The 22,262-nt window shown below is 48.8% G+C and overlaps 2 protein-coding genes across 2 annotated transcripts; both read left to right on the forward strand.

Moving 5' to 3' along the window:
- The first annotated feature begins 1,039 nt into the window (after positions 1-1,039).
- On the forward strand, positions 1,040-20,997 carry LOC136057389 (keratin, type II cytoskeletal 3-like). Its single transcript, XM_065750103.1, has 17 exons — positions 1,040-1,743; positions 2,360-2,574; positions 2,803-2,863; positions 3,099-3,194; positions 3,350-3,514; positions 3,996-4,121; positions 4,323-4,543; positions 4,837-4,871; positions 4,958-5,293; positions 15,665-15,778; positions 17,796-18,550; positions 19,358-19,572; positions 19,757-19,817; positions 19,934-20,029; positions 20,166-20,330; positions 20,461-20,586; positions 20,714-20,997. The coding sequence occupies exons 1-17, from the start codon at positions 1,129-1,131 to the stop codon at positions 20,936-20,938; spliced, it is 3,627 nt and encodes a 1,208-aa protein (XP_065606175.1). The 5' UTR covers positions 1,040-1,128; the 3' UTR covers positions 20,939-20,997.
- LOC136057353 (keratin, type II cytoskeletal 6C-like) lies at positions 9,628-14,171 on the forward strand. The gene is made up of 9 exons (XM_065750051.1): positions 9,628-10,314; positions 11,100-11,314; positions 11,499-11,559; positions 11,697-11,792; positions 11,929-12,093; positions 12,223-12,348; positions 12,559-12,779; positions 13,075-13,109; positions 13,196-14,171. The coding sequence occupies exons 1-9, from the start codon at positions 9,709-9,711 to the stop codon at positions 13,540-13,542; spliced, it is 1,872 nt and encodes a 623-aa protein (XP_065606123.1). The 5' UTR covers positions 9,628-9,708; the 3' UTR covers positions 13,543-14,171.
- Positions 20,998-22,262: the final 1,265 nt, after the last annotated feature.

A 22,262-nucleotide genomic window follows, 5' to 3' on the forward strand; every position in this document is an offset into this window, starting at 1 on the left:
AATATATTTGCATATAAATGCCAAAGTAAGCCAGGTAGTTGAAAAGCATGCATTTCCTCAAGTGAAAGTTATTGTGTGCTCTGTTCTCTCCATTTTATGTCTCTACAAACAAGCTGAGCTGTTTAGCATCCTCTGCCTCGCTAATTGCATGTAAGCAGTTGCAGCATGCATTATGTGGGCAGCTCGTTTTGCATGCCTCCTTCTCTCCGCCTGTTCTCAGGGCTGTCCGCCCGTCTGTCCGCACTTCCCGTGGTAGCAGCTGACTTGCTGAGGTTTTCCCTGACTCTTCTCATGGTCAGTCACTTCCTGAAGCCTTTGGAGAGCCCTAAGGAGATTTCCCATTGGCATTTCTCCACGGATGCAGAGGCAGTCTTGGCACGAAGACTGCAGCACTCATGTTCAGTGAGAGCTTGGTCCAGCAGCAGGAGAATTTCCAGCTCCAGCCATTGCCATGGCATCTCGACACCGGTAGGATTTTATTTATCAAAAAGATGCAAAGCCTCATCAAAATGCAATTTGCTGAGCCCTGGGTCTGGATTGAGAAACCACTTCTCGAAGCCAAAGGCAATTTTCCACGTAAAAAGAAGGCTAAGGGTGTAACATAGGTGTGTTTTGGGAATTGTGTAAGCTGTGCTACGATTTGGCATGAGCCGCAGTGCTTGCCTGCCATAGGGCTTTGGAGTGAAAGATCAAAATAAAGATAAACGTAAGCAGGGAAACAACCACAATAGAGGAAAGGTGAAAAAAAAAAGACATCTGTCACAGCGGGACTGTTACTGTGCCGCAGAACTACACGGCTTCTTAGTCAGAGTGCTGCCCTTTGGTAGACATGGTTGTATCTTTTTTAATTTTCTTCTGCATTATAGGGTGTGTTTCTGGGTAGGGTCAATGTTTGGCAAATTGAAGATGAAAATCTGTAAACCACGCCAAGCTGATGAAGACAGCAACTGTCTCCTCCTTCACGCCCATGCAAACCCAGCCCACCTCCAGAAACAGATAAAAGAGTGCATCAACTGCCCTCGAGTCAGAGGGACTTCCTTCCCTTCTCCTTGCACGCACCTTCTCGCCGCCCAGCTCCGTTCATCCTCCTCCTCCTCTTGAATTTGTCTCCACTCAGAAGAAGCAGCAATGTCTCGGCAGTCTGTCTGCAGAAGCTTTGGGGGGGGAAGCAGAAGGGGCTACAGCTCTTGCTCCGCCATTGGTGGTGGCTTTGGAGGAGGTGGTAGCAGAAGCAGGAGCAGCTACAGCTCGTTCTCTATGTCCAGGGGATATGGAAGTGGTGGACGTTGTGGAGGCTTTGGCAGCAGGAGCCTCCATAACATGGGGAGCAGCGGAAGGATTGCCATGGGTGGATGCTATAGTGGTGGAGGTTTTGGAGGCAGAATGGGTGGCTTTGGTGGAGGCTACGGAGGACTAGGCAGCTACGGAGGAGGAATGGGTGGAGGAGGAATGGGCGGCTTTGGTGGTGGAATGGGTGGCGGTGGTGGAATGGGAGGCTTTGGTGGAGGCATGGGTGGCTATGGTGGAGGAATGGGTGGTGGAGGAATGGGAGGCTACGGCGGCCCAGGCTTTGGCTTTGGTGGCCCTGGGAGAGGTGGCCCTGGCATCCAGCCCGTGCAGGTAGACCCAACCCTGCTGCAGCCAGTCCATGTTGAGATCGACCCCCAGATCCAGCAAGTGAAAAACCAGGAGAAGGAGCAGATCAAGACTCTTAACAATCAGTTTGCCTCTTTCATTGACAAGGTGAGGGACTGGGACTAATTAAGGGCAAAAATTCAGAGGAGCTGCCAAGCTCTGTAGAAACATCCTTTTTGAGTTAAATATGGGCAGGCTAAGGAGCTCTAGGAGAACCTTTTCTGAAGTACTGTTATGGAAAAGATGAAAATCTCTCTTCCATATGAGATCAAAGCTGTGTCTTCAGGGCTTTAATCTAGCCTGTTGCACCAGGTTCACCTAATAGGTTATTCCTGCGAGGCTAAACGCCTCCAAACTTCTTTAGATTTCACTTCTGCACTCTTCCCTTTCCAAACGCTCTCCTATTTAACTGCTAGCAAATGCAGGGTTGTTTTTCTTATTTTTCCCTCTCTTGGTTTTCAAATATCCAATATTTTTATTTTGTACTACAGATCTAATGTTCCTAGGCTACCTGCTATGGGAATGTATTGGAGTTGATGCTGCACCCTTGACTTGAACATGACTTGGAAATTCCCTCCTTTCCCTCATCTTGCAATTGAGTCAACAACAGATTATTTTTTACTAACAAAACCATGTAACATCACAAAGAGTGGACCACTCTTTGTACACTGTGGAAGAGTTGCCTTCATGACTGGCTGTGCATTCTCCACGTGTTGGCTTTCAGGTGCGCTTCCTGGAGCAGCAGAACAAGGTTCTCTCCACCAAGTGGGAGCTCCTGCAGCAGCAAGGGCCCTCGGGCCCCAGGAAAAACCTGGATGTCATCTTTGAGAGCTACATCCAGGGACTGAGGCGGCAGCTGGACTCCATTCTGGCACAGAGGGGACAGCTGGAATCTGAACTGCAGAACATGCAGCAATACGTTGAGGATTACAAAAACAAGTAAGTGCAGAGACAGTGAAACCGAGAGCAATGCAAGCAGTTGGCAGCAATCGTATTCTGTATCTTGCTGGTTTTTTTCCTTCACATTTGTTCATTTTGTGGTAATTATGGCTGTAGATTTGTCAGTCTAAATATTTTATGCTTTCTCATTTTGCATTTCTTTTTGGTTTAGTGTGGCCTTAGGCAAGAAAATTCAGGAAACTCAGCTTGTATTTTAACTTTCCATAGGTATGAGGAAGAGATCAACAGGCGCACAACAGCTGAGAATGAGTTTGTGGTGCTGAAGAAGGTGAGTCACGGGCACAGTGAAGTGATTGCTTGAATGCTAAGCTTTGTTGGGCTTTGAGGGGATTCATTCTTGGGTTGGAAATTCAACGGAGTCTGTAGGGTCTGTGGGCTGCTCTTGGAAGTTTCTTGTCCTTTCTGATATGGCTGAGTAGCACTACCAGAGCTCTTACCCTCAGCACTGAGCAGGTGCTGTGGTCCTGAAGGATTTTCAAGAGGAAATGTGATCTTTCCTGTAGGACGTGGACACTGCCTACATGACCAAGGTGGAGTTGGAAGCCAGGGTGGGAGCTCTGACTGATGAAATTAACTTCCTGAGGGCCATCTATGAGGAGGTAGGAGCCTTTCCTGGGCTGGGCTGGATCGAGGGCAAGGAGGGGAGCTGTGGCTTAGAATGCTGCAGGTGGATGTGTGCCCACAGGGGTGTGTGTGGAACATCCCTCGGGCTCCTCTGCTGCTGAGCTCAGGCTCATTCCCATATTGGTTGCAGGAGCTGTCTCAGATGCAGACAATCAGTCGGGACTTGTCTGTGGTGGTGTCGATGGACAACAACCGACACCTGGACCTGGACAGCATCATTGAGGAAGTCAGACGCCAGTACGAGCAGATTGCCCAGAACAGCCGGGCTGAAGCTGAGGCTTGGTACCAGAGCCAGGTGAGCTTAGAAGCCCCTGAGGAAGCCTGGGAGGTGGCTGGAGATTGCAGATAAATCAGGCAATGTCTGTAAGCCAACGGTACTGAAGCTCATACAAGGAAGTCTCAGAGAAAGGGTGCTCCATTAAAGGGATCTGACTCACTCTTTAAAATAAGTCCAGAATTTCACTCTGGTGGACTGTGGAAGCCTTTCAATACAGATGACCACCACCATAAGGTAGCTAGGAAATGCCAAGACAAAGTAGCTTTCTAAAATACAAGAATACTTGTTAGTGTAACTAAAATCTACATCAGAGTTCAGATATGAGGGAAACCATAGTAAATGAATCTTAGATACGTCCTCTACATTGCGATGGGCATCAAAGTTGTATTGACTACTGAGATGGGTTCTTTTAGCAGAACATGAATTAGAAAAGGAGAAAAGTCTTGGCGAGGCATCGGGAATGTTTCACTGAAGGTTTGCTTTGTGTCTGTGCCATCAGTATGAACAACTGCAGAGCACAGCTGGGATGCATGGGGACAGCCTGCGCAACACCAAGATCGAGATCCAGGAGCTGACCAGGAATGTCCAACGGCTGCGGGCTGAGATTGAGAGCGTGAAGAAGCAGGTAGGGATGTGTGGAATCTCCCTAGGTACCAGCATCAGGCTCAAATGTAGATTTTAGGTTGTGGGGCAAAAATGTATTCTTCAAGTCTACCACTGTTGACTTTGTAGAGCACTGTCTTCTATCCTTGATCCCTTCAGTTTTGGTTTGAGGACCAGTGGTAGAGGAGAAAACGTGATCTGAGGGAGTATTCTTCTTCCTCAGAATCAGCAGCTGCAGGCAGCTATTGCTGAGGCTGAGGAGCGGGGTGAGATGGCTCTGAAGGATGCCAGGGCAAAATTGGAAGAGCTGGAAAGTTCTCTGAGCAAGGACAAAGAGGAACTGGCTCGCCTGCTGAAGGAGTACCAAGAGATGCTGAACATCAAGATTGCCCTGGATGTGGAGATTGCCATGTACAGGAAGCTGCTGGAGGGAGAGGAGAACAGGTACCTTTCATTCTTTGTTCACTCAACCTTTCTTGACGGATCATATTAAGTGCAGGTCAGGTCTTCTCATTTCCCTCTGGAGATAAACCTCATATTTGATATAATTCTTACAAAGTAACATAAAAGTTTTCCGCTTCTCTTACAATGGCATAAAGTTCATTGTTCCTAATGTTGTTTTTGAATTGTTGGGAAAATCAAAATGAGTAGGAACCTGTATCTAGAGAAAATAGGTAGTAATATTCTCAATAATTTAGATAGCATGTCCCCTAAGATTACCTCTTTCTGTTTCACAGGCTGTGCAACGATGGAATGTCCAATGTCAATGTCTGTAAGTATCTGCAAAGCAGTGGTGGGCTGTGTCTCAACTGAGAAAACCTGCCACTGGCCCACATGTAACCCCTATGTCTCTTTCAGCTGTGGTAGGCAGGACCACCATCACTGGAGGCAGAGGAGGCATGGGAGGAGGATTCGGTGGCAGCGGCATGGGAGGAGGATTTGGAGGCAGCAGCATGGGAGGAGGATTTGGAGGCAGTGGCATGGGAGGAGGATTTGGCTCAGGAGGAGGCTTTGGAGGTGGAAGCTCTGGCGGCAGCTGTGGAATGGGAGGAGGAATGTACAGCGGAGGCTTCTCCTCTGGAAGTGGAAGGGTGTGCGGCTCTGGAGGTGGCAACTTCAGCTCTGGTGGGGGATCCTCCTCCATGCGGAGATGCGTCACAACCACCTCCGTCAAGTCTTCAGGAGTGAGGTTCTGAGCCCTGAAGGCCGACTGAGAAAGAAACAAAGCATCTCCTCCCTTCCCCCAGCAGCAGCCCAGCCTCCTTAAATCCATCTCCTGTACCTCACCATGAAACAAACTCTGTCCCTCGCGGCCAGCGTGAGCCAGCTGGTCTACCTGGCTCGTCCCCAGCATGGGAACCTGGTGGCCGTGACACAGTGCTCAACAGCCTCATACTCAGCAAAGAAATAGCAGTCTGAGCAGGGTCTCACGCGTGGATACCTCGTACGGAGAGCTGATTTCAAGGAGGAACCGCTCTGCCTTCCTTGCTGCGTTGTACATTTCTGGCTGCCTTGTTGGCAAATGTGTATAAAACCACTCTTTTCTTCTGTCCTGATGGCCATATCCCTGGGGTGCTTCTGCATGCAGTACATCCTGCTGCTTCCATTCACTTGTGTCATGGGTCATGGTACATGAGGGGCAAACGGGACTCCTCCCGTGGCTGCAGATGCCCAGAGAATATTTTTTAAAGAGAACTGAGCTTGATCTTCTGTGCTAGGCCCCCAGTGTTATGGAACAAGGTGTACTGTCCTCACTTCCCTCCCTCTTCTGTTTGTGATATGTCCTTGGGATGTTGCCATTCTCAATAAATTGCAGAGAACATTCATGATGTCTTGTCATTGTTTTAAAAATCCCTTCCCAGCAGAATGAGTATTGACATGAGAGATGTGAGTTGGTGGTACCTTTGGCTGTTGCTCAGCTCGTCATGGCATGGTTCTGCCTGTTGTCATGTCACCTGGTGAACCGTGTGAGTTTGTGCACCAGAATGTCTGAATGACATGAAGTTGTCAGAGAGGATCCAAAGGAAGGCCACAGAGATGGGGAAGTGCCTGGTGAGCAAGGGATGTTAGGAGTGACTGAGGTCCTTTGGTTTGGTCAATCCCTCCAATGAAGCAAGGAGTCCTCATGGTCTACAACCCAACATGGTGTTCAACCTCTAATGGCCTACAGCAACTTCATGGCCCCACAAAGATATTTTATCTCTATGATTTGATTCTTCTTGACTTTTATGAGTCATAGCATTCCCTGACAGCATGATCCAGAAAATGGTAGGGGCTGTGGGAGCTCTGGTCTGATAATGAGCTGCCAGTAGGCTCAGGCACTATCTTAACATTCATGGCTCGGCTATGGATACAACCAAGGTGTTTGAAAGACCCTTTGACAACATCCCTGTCAGGTCTACCTGTGGATAGGACAGGTAAACAAAATCAGGGGGGGAGAGTTGTGGTGGCCCTGTGGTCAGTGATGAGAGGCCAGATTGGAGATGTCTGTGAGAATGGAAGTGGACAATGGCCATGCAGTGAGCCGAAGGAACTTGAGGTGGTGGCTGTGAACACCAGTCGTGTTTGAGACCAGCAGTTCCTCCTGACCTCCAATGATCAGAAATGGAAAGATGACGGGCTGGGGAGGGATTGTTTCCCGTGATCCATGAGCATCTTGTCCCAATGGGATGTCTGAAAAGTTGGCTCAGTCTCTCAGTGTATCTGCTTTATAGTGAGAGTGAGTGGGAGAGTTGGGTCTGGCCGGAGGGCATGGGGAGCAGGGTGGGCAGAATGCTGATGTGTTTGATCTGAGCTGAGCTTCAGCGCCTGCACCACAAGCAGAGATCAAAGAGACAGAAACCGCTCTCAGTAGTGGTTTGGGAGTCCCTGAGCAACTCACTGGGAGCTGCTGTGTCCCCATAGAAAGTCAGCAAGGGGCAGCTCTTGGACAAGTCCTACTCCAGGCCAAGGGAAATGGCTGTGGGGTCTCTGGAGAGGGCTTCTCCTCCCTTGGGAACAGCAGAGCAGTGGTGGAGGTGGGAAGGCAGCTCTGTTTGTCCCCAGAAGAAGAGGATGGGAAGGCAACACCTCTGAGCAGCTGGGACTTTGCCAAGAGTGCTTTGGGTTTGGCTTGGGGGAGAGTCAGTGGCTTTGGTGCCTAATTTTAGCTCTGTTTTCTTTCAGCCTTGCGATCAGAACAGAGCAAGTGAGGAATCCTGATGGCATTCCTGCCCGTGCTGCCTCTGGAGCTTTGTGCCAGGACCTCCAGGCTGTGCAGGAACCAAAGCTGCCTCTTGGTGAGGTTTGCAGCCGGGTTCAGCATCAGCTTCTCAGCTGAGTCAAGGCTTTGGCTCGTGTGGACAATTGTGCTGTGCACGGCTCCTTGTGTAAGAGATCTGAAGGGATTGCTGGAGCCCAGGATGCCTATCGAGTTTCACCTGGAGGAGGCTGATGCGACTCCAGCTCTGCTATAATCTTCCTATCTTGTCTGGAGACGTCAGAGTGACTCAATCTGGGCGTCTTATCTGTATGAGCGGAGCGTGGTCAGCACGCAGGTATTTGGCTGACTGAGCACATTTCCCCCAGCTGTGGAGCTGCAGTGTGGGATGTTACAAGCAGTTCATGCTGCCTCCCCAGAAAAGCATCTCCAATGGCATTTGGCAACGTGGACGGAGGCCATGAGCAGATACAACCTGCTTTTCTTTTTTTCCCAACAAAACTTCCTGTTCCCCTTCCTTTCTGGGATTATCCTTGTGTATTCTGGGGACACCAACCAAGCAAGAAGACCATTCTCTTGGAAAGCAGTGTTCGTGTCCCAGTGTAGGGATGTTGCCTGTTCTCCAGGTGCAGCCTGTGGCACTGGGTGAGTTGCAGACACCTTGGCCAACACTGCTGGAGTCCCTTGGGTATGACATTCCCCACTTCCCCATATCCCGCTGAGTGAAGAGATTGGTGCCAAGCATCCTCCCTCCCAGTGACGTTCAGAAGCATTTCTGTTATTCCGTGTGCTGGTTTTCCCAAGGCATTGAAGTATCTGTGTCTGAAGGCTGATACCTGTGATATTTTCAAATAGCATTTCTTTTCACAGCACTTAAGGGAAATTCTGAATGTAAAAGTTCATACTCAGATCACTTGAACAGCGTTAAATTCATGCTCATTGCAGTTTTAAATCTTTGGAAGTTCTGTAATGTATATTTTCTGTCATTTTTTAATTACTTGTGCTGGTTGTATAGCAGGGGCAATTAAATGTTAGTACTAATTTCACACATTAACTGAAATACGTATTCTCCTTCCAATAGCCAGGCAGACAATGCATACAGGACGTGTTTCAAATGCTATTTACAGATCTCTGCCTCCTTCTATCCACTGTCTGTAACCTAGGATCTTTGAAATACTTGTACATTAGTCTCATTTAATATTTTCTACCCTTCATTTGGGACTTCATGAACAATTGCTTCAAACTTCATTTACACGCAAATAAAAAATCAGCTTCTTTATTTCAAAGATGTCCTATAGAATACACTCCTTACCTTCCCCATTGAAAAACTTGAAAATAAGAGTACATACTACATCTTAGGAGTTGAAATACTTCCATTCCTTAACTTTTTTCCTCATTAGTTGTCTCATCTTCAGAAATAACCGAGTAAAGAAGAGATCAGCATCATTCCCCTAAGCAGGAGGAACACCTCGCCATCTTGAATTATTAATCTGCTTTTCCTCTTTTGAAGTGCTCGTCTCTCTGTCCTCAGTCACAATCAGCTGTGTGAAGTGTCCCATCCTTCTCCCAGGATTGTCCTTCCCCATCAGTGCCAGATGAGTGCGGAGAAGGAGCAGGACAAGCCACGCTGTGCTGTCTGCTCCACTCCAGCCTTCTCTAAGCTCCCAGCTCATGTTCTCAGATTCGAGGAGATGCAATTGGAGGGCATTTAACCTGCAGGGTGAAGACACTCCCATCCAAAGCGACATCACGCATGCTCCAAGATGCCATACCTTCCTAGCAGGAGAATATGCTGAGTCCCTTTAAATGCTGGTGTCATGAATTCCCATTGAGGATTTGGAAACTAATACGCCAAAGGCAATTCAACCTATAAAATGGAGATTTAGGGTGTGTGTGAGGAGTTGTGAAAGCTATATTAGAGCTGTTATTTCATCAAAACTTCTCCTTTCCGTGAAGCTTTGATTGGAAAGATCTATATCTGCAATTATTAGGAGCTATTAAAGAAGGCTGGGAGTCCAATGAGGGGCTGCAGAAAAGTGCGTTACCGTGTAACGTGGTTTCCAGCAGGTCATAAAGCTGTGAGAGTCCACTTAGTCACTGGGACCTATTTCAATGTTCTTGTTCTTTTATTCACTTCTATATTGCAGGGTGTGTTTCTAGGCAGGCCCAAATAAGGTAAAGCTACACTGGGAATCTGTCAACAGCACCATGCTGATGAAAATAATAAACTGGTTTCCACCTTCACACCCAAGCAGCTTCAGCCCACCTCCAGGAGCGGATAAAAGGGAATGCCCAAAGCTGAGGAGCCAGAGAAGGCTGTGCACACTTCTCTCCACATCTGTCCTCAGCAGCACAGCTCCGTTGGTCTTCCAACTCTTCCTGACTTTGACTCTGCTTGGAAGAAGTGGCCATGTCTCGGCAGTCTGCCTGTAGAAGCTATGGAGGAGGGAGTAGAAGGGGCTACAGCTCTTGCTCTGCCGTTGGTGGTGGCTTTGGAGGAGGTGGTGGCAGCAGAAGCAGGATCAGCTACAGCTCGTATTCCTCATCGAGGGGAGGTGGAGGTGGTGGACAGTGCGGAGGCTTCAGCAGCAGGAGCCTCCATAACATGGGTGGCAGCAGAGGAATTGTTGCGGGTGGGTGTTACGGGAGTGGAGGCTATGGAGGCAGAATGGGTGGCTATGGAGGAGGAATAGGTGGCTATAGCAGAGGAATGAGTTGCGGAGGAATGGGCGGCTTTGGTGGAGGAATGGGTGGTGGAGGAATGGGTGGCTTTGGTGGAGGAATGGGTGGTGGAGGAATGGGTGGTGGAGGAATGGGTGGTGGAGGAATGGGAGGAGGAGGAATGGGAGGCTTCGGTGGTCCTGGCTTCCCTGGAGGCATCCAACCGGTGCACGTTGACTCGAGCCTCCTGCGGCCGGTCCACGTTGAGATCGATCCTCAGATCCAGCAAGTGAAAAACCAGGAGAAGGAGCAGATCAAGACACTTAACAACCAGTTTGCCTCCTTCATTGACAAGGTGAGAACTTAGGACCATTCTTACGTGGAGATGGACATTCTGAACGAATTCCTGTAGTGTAGAAATGGATATTCTTCTTACACTCAAGTTTAATGTTACTCGATAAAGACCGCAAGACAGATGCCTTTGTAGGAATTTGGTATTCAAGTCTTGTTAAGTAATACTGAACAGTGAAACTGGTTTTCATGCTAATGGAGGATTAAAGACAGAATCATCAGGACATGATGTTGATTCTATTGCCCAATGATTTCTTCAGATTAATTTCTAGTGATTCAGGGTGAAGTCATCATCTTGTATTTAACTGTCCTGAAGAGTTCTCATTACTGTAATTCTATTTGATGTCACCTACATATCAAGGAAACAATCCTATAAATGTCATAGTGTTAAATAGTTTTCCAGTGATCTTGTATAAATTTAATTTCAAATAGAAGCCAAAGAAAGACAGAATGTTTGGAGAAGAATAGATGAACAGTAAATAAGACAGTAATTGCTTTCTTGACTTAACTTCAGCTGAGATTTATAGTAATGTCCAAAATTGACATTGTGGAGTAAAAGGAAGTTCTTTTTCCAATTAGCAAAGAGTTTATGCATAACTGAAAATTCCAGAATAGCCCCCAAAGCAGTAATACTTATGAATCACTAAGCACTTCAGAAGCATGAAAGTTTGACTTAGCCACAGTGGATAATTCCTTCGGCCTCCAGAAAGCGCAGGAGGAGTTTTGAGGAGAGTGATGTCTGCCATGGTGCTAAGGTAAAGGTCTCATACTCTCTCTGTGGGCTTTCAGGTGCGCTTCTTGGAGCAGCAGAACAAGGTTCTCTCCACCAAGTGGGAGCTCCTGCAGCAGCAAGGGCCCTCAGGACCCAGGAAGAATCTGGATGTCATCTTTGAGAATTACATCCAGAACCTGAGGAGGAGGTTGGAGTCTCTCTTGGGCCAGAGGGGAGAGCTGGAATCTGAACTGCAGAACATGCGCCAATATGTTGAGGAGTACAAAACCAAGTAAGTGCAGAGATGGAGTGAGCAGAAATGCAGGAGAGCTGGGGCAGTGCACATGTCTCCGGTGTCTGCCCATTGCTCCAAGAGCTCTCTGGGAGTGCGAGAGGGGTTCTGTAGAGGAAGAGGGGGTTCCACCACTGCCCGATGAGCAGTGCAGGAGACTCATGTGTCCCATCTGCTTCCACAGGTATGAGGAAGAGATCAACAGGCGCACTGCTGCTGAGAATGAGTTTGTGGTGCTGAAGAAGGTGAGTGCAGGACACAGGCTGGTAGGAGGTTGGGAAGAGGCAGCTGAGAGATGAGCAGCTTCTGGCAGGAGATACTGCCTGCTAGATGCTCACAGAGTGGGAAGAAACAGTGGTCTAGAATGTCATGTCTCATATAGGACGTGGACACTGCCTACATGACCAAGGTGGAGTTGGAAGCCAGGGTGGGAGCTCTGACTGATGAAATTAACTTCCTGAGGGCCATCTATGAGGAGGTAGGAGCCTTTCCTGGGCTGGGCTGGATCGAGGGCAAGGAGGGAAGCTGTGAATGGGTGCCCATGGGGATGTGTGTAGAGCATCTCTCAGGCTCCTCTGTTCCTGAGCTCAGGCTCATTCCCACGTTGGTTGCAGGAGCTGTCTCAGATGCAGACAATCAGCCGGGACTTGTCTGTGGTGGTGTCGATGGACAACAACCGACACCTGGACATGGACAGCATCATTGAGGAGGTCAGACGCCAGTACGAGCAGATTGCCCAGAACAGCCGGGCTGAAGCTGAGGCTTGGTACCAGAGCCGGGTGAGCTGAAGAGAGCCAGGGCAATTGTGACAGCCCTTTGCTGCAGATTGTCAATGTTTCATGGGGCAAGGGGAGTTTTTTGTTCTGGTCAGTTGTCTCATGGTGGGTTTGCTATGTCTGTGCCACCAGTATGAGGAGCTGCAGAGCACAGCTGGAAGGCACGGGGACAGCCTGCGTAACACCAAGATCGAGATCCAGGAGCTGACCAGGAATGTCCAGCGGCTGCGGGCTGAGATTGAGAGCGTGAAGAAGCAGGTAGGGATGTGTGGAATCTCCCTAGATACCAGCATCAGGCTGGGTCACAAGTGATGCTATCAGATTCTGGGGTACAAATGTGCTTTTTGACTCCACTACCACTGACTTTGTAGAGTGTAGACTTTTATCCTTGACCCCTTCAATTTGGGTTTGAGGACCAGTGGTAGAGGAGAAAACGTGATCTGAGGGTGAGTCCTCCTTCTTCCTCAGATCCAGCAGCTGCAGGCAGCTATTGCTGAGGCTGAGGAGCGGGGTGAGATGGCTCTGAAGGATGCCAGGGCAAAATTGGAAGAGCTGGAAAGTTCTCTGAGCAAGGACAAAGAGGAACTGGCTCGCCTGCTGAAGGAGTACCAAGAGATGCTGAACATCAAGATTGCCCTGGATGTGGAGATTGCCATGTACAGGAAGCTGCTGGAGGGAGAGGAGAACAGGTACCTTTCATTCTTTGTGTTTACTCAACCTTTCTTGACGGATCATGTTAAGTGCAGGTCAGGTCTTCTCATTTCCCTCTGGAGATAAACCTCATATTTGATATAATTCTTACAAAGTAACATAAAAGTTTTCCGCTTCTCTTACAATGGCATAAAGTTCATTGTTCCTAATGTTGTTTTTGAATTGCTGGGAAAATCAAAATGAATAGGAACCTGTATCTAGAGAAAATAGGTAGTAATATTCTCAATAATTTAGATAGCATGTCCCCTAAGATTACCTCTTTCTGTTTCACAGGCTGTGCAACGATGGAATGTCCAATGTCAACGTCTGTAAGTATCTGCAAAGCAGTGGTGGGCTGTGTCTCAACTGAGAAAACCTGCCACTGGCCCACATGTAACCCCTATGTCTCTTTCAGCTGTGGTAGGCAGGACCACCATCACTGGAGGCAGAGGAGGCATGGGAGGAGGATTCGGTGGCAGCGGCATGGGAGGAGGATTCGGTGGCAGCGGCATGGGAGGAGGATTTGGAGGCAGCGGCATGGGAGGAGGAATGGGAGGAGGTGTATGTGGCTCAGGCTTTGGAGGTGGAAGCTCTGGCGGCAGCTGTGGAATGGGAGGAGGAATGTACAGCGGAGGCTTCTCCTCTGGAAGTGGAAGGGTGTGCGGCTCTGGAGGTGGCAACTTCAGCTCTGGTGGGGGATCCTCCTCCATGCGGAGATGCGTCACAACCACCTCCGTCAAGTCTTCAGGAGTGAGGTTCTGAGCCCTGAAGGCCGACTGAGAAAGAAACAAAGCATCTCCTCCCTTCCCCCAGCAGCAGCCCAGCCTCCTTAAATCCATCTCCTGTACCTCACCATGAAACAAACTCTGTCCCTCGCGGCCAGCGTGAGCCAGCTGGTCTACCTGGCTCGTCCCCAGCATGGGAATCTGGTGGCCGTGACACAGTGCTCAACAGCCTCATACTCAGCAAAGAAATAGCAGTCTGAGCAGGGTCTCACGCGTGGATACCTCGTACAGAGAGCTGATTTCAAGGAGGAACCGCTCTGCCTTCCTTGCTGCGTTGTACATTTCTGGCTGCCTTGTTGGCAAATGTGTATAAAACCACTCTCTTCTTCTGTCCTGATGGCCATATCTCTGGGGTGCTTCTGCATGCAGTACATCCTGCTGCTTCCATTCACTTGTGTCATGGGTCATGGTACATGAGGGGTAAGTGGGACTCCTCCCGTGGCTGCAGGTGCCCAGAGAACATTTTCTAAAGAGAACCGAGCTTGCTCTTCTGTGCTAGGCCCCTGGTGACATGGAACAAGATGTACTGTCCCCACCTTCCTCCCTCTTCTGTTTTTGGTATGTCCTTGGGATGTTGCCATTCTCAATAAATTGCAGAGAACATTCGTGATGTCTTCTTGTCATTGTTTTAAAAGTCATTTCCCAGTACAGTGACTATTGCCATAGTGGAAGCTAAGCTGCCAGAGCTCTCAGATTCTGGGTTTGAGTTTGTGTGGTGGCAGTAGTTTGGGTTTCTTCTAACCTGAGATATTATCATTCTGTGATTCAGTTCCCCTTGACTTTTATGAGTCACAGCAGTGCCTGAAATAGTGAGGCCACATCTACAGTCAGAGGAGCTATGGATGCTCCGTCCTGGGATGAGCAGTAGATGGGTGCAGTCAGAGAGTCCAGAACGGAGGATTTCAGGAGTCTGGGGAAGTGTGGGTAGATCCAGATATAGTCCTACCTTGAGAATCACAATTTCCAGAGCAGATCTCATCACTTATTATGTCTTTAAACTATTCAGAGACAATGGATTTGCCCATGCCATTATTTAGGGCTCAGTCTTTATGCAGAGTAATGCACTCATTACCATTCTTCTCATGTCACAGCTCATCACAGCGTTCTGGTGATGCAGAAACAGAAACTGACCTAAGAAGGGAGTGTATTTGTCTCTTTGCCATCATAATCTTCAAGAAGAAGCTATGTGGATCGTAAGCAGAAATCAAAAACAGAAAGCTGTGCAACTGGTGTACGAACTCTGGCGTTAAGTAGTGGCTAAACCTGCAGGGACACAAACACAGTGATTATGATGGAAAAAATAGAGTCGGTGAGAGTGCAGACATCAGATCATCCTGTTATTGTGGTTGCATCTAAAGGTGCTGCCCCAAAGTGGACTCTGTTCTGTGGTAGTGAAAGGCAGCAGTGGGAGGAGTCCTGTAGACAGCAGGTGGATGTGAGTGTGGATGTGAATGTAGACCACGCAGCAATGCAGTGAGCAAGGTCGTCAACCATGAGCACCAGTAGTGTTTGAGATCAGCAGCTCCTCCTGCCCTCCAATGATCAGAAATGGAAAGATGACGGGCTGGGGAGGGATTGTTTCCCCTGATCCATGAGCATCTTGTCCCAATGGGATGTCTGAAAAGTTGGCTCAGTCTCTCAGTGTATCTGCTTTATAGTGAGAGTGAGTGGGAGAGGTTGGGTCTGGCCGGAGGGCATGGGGAGCAGGGTGGGCAGAATGCTGATGTGTTTGATTTGAGCTGAGCTTCAGCACCTGCACCACAAGCAGAGATCAAAGAGACAGAAACCGCTCTCAGTAGTGGTTTGGGAGTCCCAGAGCAACTCACTGGGAGCTGCTGTGTCCCCATAGAAAGTCAGCAAGGGGCAGCTCTTGGACAAGTCCTACTCCAGGCCAAGGGAAATGGCTGTGGGGTCTCTGGAGAGGGCTTCTCCTCCCTTGGGAACAGCAGAGCAGTGGTGGAGGTGGGAAGGCAGCTCTGTTTGTCCCCAGAAGAAGAGGATGGGAAGGCAACACCTCTGAGCAGCCAAGAGTGCTTTGGGTTTGGCTTGGGGGAGAGTCAGTGGCTTTGGTGCCTAATTTTAGCTCTGTTTTCTTTCAGCCTCGCGAACAGAACAGAGCCAAGTGAGGAATCCTGATGGCATTCCTGCCTGTGCTGCCTCTGGAGCTTTGTGCCAGGACCTCCAGGCTGTGCAGGAACCAAAGCTGCCTCTTGGTGAGGTTTGCAGCCGGGTTCAGCATCAGCTTCTCAGCTGAGTCGAGGCTTTGGCTCGTGTGGACAATTGTGCTGTGCACGGCTCCTTGTGTAAGAGATCTGAAGGGATTGCTGGAGCCCAGGATGCCTATCGAGTTTCACCTGGAGGAGGCTGATGCGACTCCAGCTCTGCTATAATCTTCCCATCTTGTCTGGAGACGTCAGAGTGACTCAATCTGGGCGTCTTATCTGTATGAGCGGAGCGTGGTCAGCACGCAGGTATTTGGCTGACTGAGCACATTTCCCCCAGCTGTGGAGCTGCAGTGTGGGATGTTACAAGCAGTTCATGCTGCCTCCCCAGAAAAGCATCTCCAATGGCATTTGGCAACGTGGACGGAGGCCATGAGCAGATACAACCTGCTTTTCTTTTTTTCCCAACAAAACTTCCTGTTCCCCTTCCTTTCTGGGATTATCCTTGTGTATTCTGGGGACACCAACCAAGCAAGAAGACCGTTCTCTTGGAAAGCAGTGTTCGTGTCCCAGTGTAGGGATGTTGCCTGTTCTCCAGGTGCAGCCTGTGGCACTGGGTGAGTTGCAGACACCTTGGCCAACACTGCTGGAGTCCCTTGGGTATGACATTCCCCACTTCCCCATATCCCGCTGAGTGAAGAGATTGGTGCCAAGCATCCTCCCTCCCAGTGACGTTCAAAGGCATTTATTGCTCTGATTCCTGTAGCTGCTCTGTGGTCTGGTTTTCCCAGGGCTTTGAAGTGCTTGTGGCTTAATGCTGATACTTGTGATATTTTCAAACAGCACTCTGTTGCTCAAGTCTTATGAGAGATCCTGAAATTTCAAACATAAAATGTTTATTCCACATTGGAAGCTTATATTTAGTACATTAGTGGACAATTGAAATGCTCAGATACTGCATAATGTATTATCTTTGACTTTTATTGATTATTTTTGGAGTTATGCATTAGGAATTTCATTTTTCTTGAAGTTTGTACTAATTGTTAAAATGATATCTGAACAGCATCTGAACTACGTTTATCAGATAGATTTCCTATTTCAAAGCCAGATACTTTGAAGCAGATGCTTGTGTCCAAGAAATATATTTCTCTATGTTCATTCTCGTGTTCCTACAAAGATTCACATATTCTTAAGTGTCTTTGCTGTAGCTCTTAAAACATACATCATATATGTTGTGATAGAATAAATCTACTTCTGAAGGCATCAGAGATTCTTCAGCCTTCTACTTGCCCTTTAGGAATGGTCATATTTGACCATCTCAGCCTGATCCTTTGTCTACATATTTAAGTTAAAAATACTACTTTCTCAAGTCATAGTTTTCCCTGCCTGCTTTTTTTTCTGCTGTATTTCCCCCTTGGTCATCATTACCACTCATAGCATTTGAAGGGTCCATCCATTCCTCCACAGGTTCAGCAGTCCTTGTGCCCATCAGAAAAGCAGAAGGAAGGAGCTTGGCCATCCCCACTCTCTTCTTTCTTCTGCTGTGGTTCTTGGACTCTCAGTACTCAGCTACCTCAAGTGCAGGGAGAAATGTTCTACGGGAGTTTTCCCCTGGAGAAGGCACTCCCATCCCCAAGGATGAGGATAAGCCTACTCTCTGGAGTGGAACTTAGCACCTCCTTTTTGGGATAATAAAGAAATGCTGACTGTTGTTAAATGTTAATGTGTGGTATTTATGCTTTACACCACGAAACTGCTTCTCGGAAATCCATCAGCAGTTTTCCACATAAGTAGAAGATTCGGGGTGTGCTTGGGGGAATTGTGAAAGTCTCAGTCTTGCTGATTTCCACCAAAATGCTTGTCTGACACTGAGCCTCAACGCAAGAGATCCGAATCCAGATAAACTGAGAAATTGTTAAGAATGGATGGAAAGGTGGGAGGAGGGAAAAACATGACTACATCGCTGTAAAACATATATTTTCAGATGACACAAAGATATGAGAGTCCACTTACTCACTGAGTCTTGTTCCAATGCTCTTGCTCTTTTATTCTCTTCTGCATCGCAAAGCGTATTTCTGGGTGGAGTCAACAATTTGGCAAAAATCTGTTAACCGCACCAAGCTGATGAAGACAGTAAATTTGTTTCCTCTTCACACCCATGTAGACCCAGCCCACCTCCAGAAACAGATAAAAGGGAATGCCTGGAGCTGTGGAGCCAGAGAAGACTGTGCACGCTTCTCTCGGCATCCATCCCCAACAGCACAGCTCCGTTGGTCTTCCTACTTTGCTCAGCTCCACTCGGAAGAAGCAGCCATGTCTCGGCAGTCCGTCTGCAGAAGCTTTGGAGGTGGCAGCAGAAGGGGCTACAGCTCTTGCTCTGCCATTGGTGGTGGCTTTGGAGGAAGCGGGGGAAGAAGCAGGATCAGCTACAGCTCCTTCTCCACATCCCGAGCAACTGGAGGCGGCGGACGCTGTGGAGGTTTTAGCAGCAGGAGCCTCCATAACATGGGTGGCAGCGGAAGGATTTCCATGGGTGGCTCTTATGGCGGTGGATACGGATGCAGAATTGTTGGCCTTGGTGGAGGCTATGGAGGAGGATTTGGCGGCATTGGAGGAGGTGTAATTGGTGGAGGAGTAGGCAGCTTTGGTGGCCCTGTGAGAGGTGGCCCTGGGTTCCCTGGAGGTATCCAACCGGTGCAGGTTGACCCAACCCTCCTACGGCCAGTCCACGTTGACATTGACCCTCAGATCCAACAAGTGAAGTGCCAGGAGAAGGAGCAGATCAAGACCCTTAACAACCAGTTTGCCTCCTTCATTGACAAGGTGAGTGGCTGAAACCATGCCTCCTTGGGAATGCGGACTCTGGGGAACTCTCCTGGGCTGGGAAGAGGGAAGTATGCTTCTCAGCTGTGTATTGGAAGGTCTGGAAAGCAAGCATTGCTCTTCTCATTGAGTCCTCCTATGGAAATGTGGACATTTTACATCTGCAAGGAGAGCAAAGGTCTTTCTTTAGTTCTGTTTGATCCAAATCCTGTCTTACTTTTCATCTCTATCCTCCTCTGGGGAAAAAGGCCAAAGTGATTGTGGTGTACTCCGTTATCCTGTGCTATCCCAAGTCAGTCCTCTCTCTTCTCAGTGAATGAAATTTCAGTTAATCACTGGCATTTCCTTATTTTGACTCACAAACAGATAAATGTTTATTGGGTTCTCTGCACTGGGAGAATATTGACTGGAAATGCTACATGTATTTTCTAGGATGAATATTCTCCCACATAGAGGAAGTTGAGAGTTCATTCACTAGGGTGCAAAAAATAGAAGATCTAATACTTCAGCAAATTAACCCTTGTCAAAATGCACAGTTGGAAATAGAAGTAGTCTTTTAACTTGGAATCTAAATATTCCTATAGGTATTTAAAAAAGGAGAAAAAATGTACTAGAAAAAAGTCCAAGTAATGTATAATTAAGGAAAAGAGGAGAAAGGAGGGAGGAAACAGTCTCTCAGAAAACAGGCTTTAAAAGTCATTATTCTGTTGGTCATTTGGGAAATGATTCCCTTGGCCCCCAAAAGAATGAGGAGTTTTGAGGGGAGTGATGCCTGCCATGGTGCTAAGGTAAAGGTCTCATACTCAGGTACGCTTCTTGGAGCAGCAGAACAAGGTTCTCTCCACCAAGTGGGAGCTCCTGCAGCAGCAAGGGCCCTCAGGACCCAGGAAGAATCTGGATGTCATCTTTGAGAATTACATCCAGAACCTGAGGAGGAGGTTGGAGTCTCTCTTGGGCCAGAGGGGAGAGCTGGAATCTGAACTGCAGAACATGCGCCAATATGTTGAGGAGTACAAAACCAAGTAAGTGCAGAGATGGAGTGAGCAGAAATGCAGGAGAGCTGGGGCAGTGCACATGTCTCCGGTGTCTGCCCATTGCTCCAAGAGCTCTCTGGGAGTGCGAGAGGGGTTCTGTAGAGGAAGAGGGGGTTCCACCACTGCCTGATGAGCAGGGTAGGAGATTCATCTGGCTTGTCCTCTTCCACAGGTATGAGGAAGAGATCAACAGGCGCACTGCTGCTGAGAATGAGTTTGTGGTGCTGAAGAAGGTGAGTGCAGGACACAGGCTGGCAGGAGGTTGGGCAGTTTCTGGCAGGAAGCATTGCCTGTTGGCTGCTCATAGAGTGGGAAGAAGCTGGGGTCTAGAGTGTGATCTTTCCTGTAGGATGTGGACTGTGCCTACATGACCAAGGTGGAGTTGGAAGCCAAGGTGGGAGCTCTGACTGATGAAATTAACTTCCTGAGGGCCATCTATGAGGAGGTAGGAGCCTTTCCTGGGCTGGGCTGGATCGAGGGCAAGGAGGGGAGCTGTGAATGGGTGCCCATGGGGATGTGTGTAGAGCATCTCTCAGGCTCCTCTGCTCCTGAGCTCAGGCTCATTCCCATGTTGGTTGCAGGAGCTGTCTCAGATGCAGACAATCAGTCGGGACTTGTCTGTGGTGGTGTCAATGGACAACAACCGACACCTGGACATGGACAGCATCATTGAGGAGGTCAGACGCCAGTACGAGCAGATTGCCCAGAACAGCCGGGCTGAAGCTGAGGCTTGGTACCAGAGCCGGGTGAGCTGAAGAGAGCCAGGGCAATTGTGACAGCCCTTTGCTGCAGATTGTCAATGTTTCATGGGACAAGGGGAGTTTTTTGTTCTGGGTCAGTTGTCTCATGGTGGGTTTGCTATGTCTGTGCCACCAGTATGAGGAGCTGCAGAGCACAGCTGGAAGGCACGGGGACAGCCTGCGTAACACCAAGATCGAGATCCAGGAGCTGACCAGGAATGTCCAGCGGCTGCGGGCTGAGATTGAGAGCGTGAAGAAGCAGGTAGGGATTTGTGATGTTTCATTGGATGCCAGCATCAGGCTCAAATGTTAAACCCTTCAGTCTGGGTTTGAGGACTGGTGGTTGGGTATAAAATATAATCTGAGGAAGTGTTCTTCTCTTTCCTCAGAACCAGCAGCTGCAGGCAGCTATTGCTGAGGCTGAAGAACGGGGTGAAATTGCCCTGAAGGATGCTAGGAGGAAACTGGAAGAGCTGGAATGTGCCTTGAGCAAGGACAAGGAGGAGCTGGCTCGCCTGCTGAAGGAATACCAGGAGATGCTGAACATCAAGATTGCCCTGGATGTGGAGATTGCCATGTACAGGAAGCTGCTGGAGGGAGAGGAGAACAGGTGAGGCCTGAAGCTGTCCTAGGCTGGTGAAAGTTGTTCCTCTTCTTGGGGTGAGCTGAGTTTTCTTCATCTCTCTGTCCATAGAATTGCAGTCAGATTTACTCTCATTTTTCCCCAAGTGCTCTGTGTGGCATTGCATTACATCTTGCATTCCTTTCCCTGTATAGGCTCTGTGGAGACAACCCGTCCAACGTCAATGTCTGTAAGTAGCCGTGCGTCCCCTTTGCACAACGATTTATCCCATGCTTTGCTGGAATTCCCAGGCTGCTCCTTGGCACACAGTGATCCTGTCTTTCTCTTGCAGCTGTGGTTGGCAGAACCACCATTGCTGGAGGCAGAGCTGGAGGCTTTGTTGCCGGCACTGGCATGGGAGGAGGAGTGTGCACAGTTGGAGGAGGAAGCATCATCGGGGGCAGCTGTGGAGTGGGAGGAGGAGCGTACAATGGAGGCTTCTCCTCTGGGAGTGGGAGAATGTGTGCCTCTGGAGGTGGCACCTTCATTCCCACAGGAGCATCCTCTGTCCGGAGATGTGTCACCACCACAACGGTGAAATCTTCAGGCGTGAAGTACTGAGCCTCAACCTCAGTACTGCCAAGGAAAGAAGCATCACCCGCCTCCAGCCTGCAGCACATCCCCTTGCACCCAGAACCAGAATCCCACAAAGAAATGAAGCATCCCGCCTCCTCCTTGGAGGCAGACAGCAGCGGAACACCACCCTCTTGGCACAGCTGCTGCTATCCCCACTCCATCAGTCTCCAGGGATGAAACATTTATGGCCCCACTAGGAAATCTCCCTCGGGGTTACCTGTCACCGGAGAGTTCATCCAAGAGCCCTCCCTTTCTTGTGCAGGGCTGGCTGAGCAGAAGATCTGCTCTTTCCTTTCCCCTCTGAGGTCTCTTTTTTTAATGGCCGTGTTCTCCTTGCGCCTCCTGCGCATCCTGCATGTTGCCCACATGCTTGTTCCAGCTGTATTCATGGAAGTAGAAGAAATGTGGCGATGCCCCATAGTCAGGCTTAGGAGTGAGAAGCAGCTCTCCAGAGAATTTGGCAGCTTTCATATTTTATAGATCTGTTTCGCTCTTCTCCTTCACAGCTGACATGTGCATGGCCCTATTGCAATCCTTCTGCTACCAGAATTTTACTGCCTTGCTGCTTTCTACCAACACCCCTTCCCCTGAATTCTTTCATTACCAATAAACTGCAAACAGGTGAAAAGATTTCTCTGTGTTGTGTTGTCATTAAATGTTCCCTGGGGGAGGGACCCTAGGGGACATGGATGTTGCTCCTTGCTTTAGAAATGGCAACACAGGAGTACAGAGCAGGGTCT

This window comes from Cyrtonyx montezumae, unplaced genomic scaffold, assembly GCF_038088225.1.
Source record: "Cyrtonyx montezumae isolate F1298 unplaced genomic scaffold, pur_monq_1.0 scaffold_63, whole genome shotgun sequence".
Classification (NCBI taxonomy): Eukaryota; Metazoa; Chordata; class Aves; order Galliformes; family Odontophoridae; genus Cyrtonyx; species Cyrtonyx montezumae.

Bases quoted from the DNA above. Each gene is read 5' to 3' on its own strand.
- LOC136057389 (XM_065750103.1), top strand. From the start codon at position 1,129: ATGTCTCGGCAGTCTGTCTGCAGAAGCTTTGGGGGGGGAAGCAGAAGG. The intron at 1,744-2,359 runs GTGAGGGACTGG...GTTGGCTTTCAG, and splicing joins TTGCCTCTTTCATTGACAAG to GTGCGCTTCCTGGAGCAGCA. The intron at 5,294-15,664 runs GAGCCCTGAAGG...GTTTTCTTTCAG, and splicing joins GTCTTCAGGAGTGAGGTTCT to CCTCGCGAACAGAACAGAGC.
- LOC136057353 (XM_065750051.1), top strand. From the start codon at position 9,709: ATGTCTCGGCAGTCTGCCTGTAGAAGCTATGGAGGAGGGAGTAGAAGG. The intron at 11,560-11,696 runs GTGAGTGCAGGA...TGTCTCATATAG, and splicing joins AGTTTGTGGTGCTGAAGAAG to GACGTGGACACTGCCTACAT. The intron at 12,349-12,558 runs GTAGGGATGTGT...CTTCTTCCTCAG, and splicing joins TTGAGAGCGTGAAGAAGCAG to ATCCAGCAGCTGCAGGCAGC.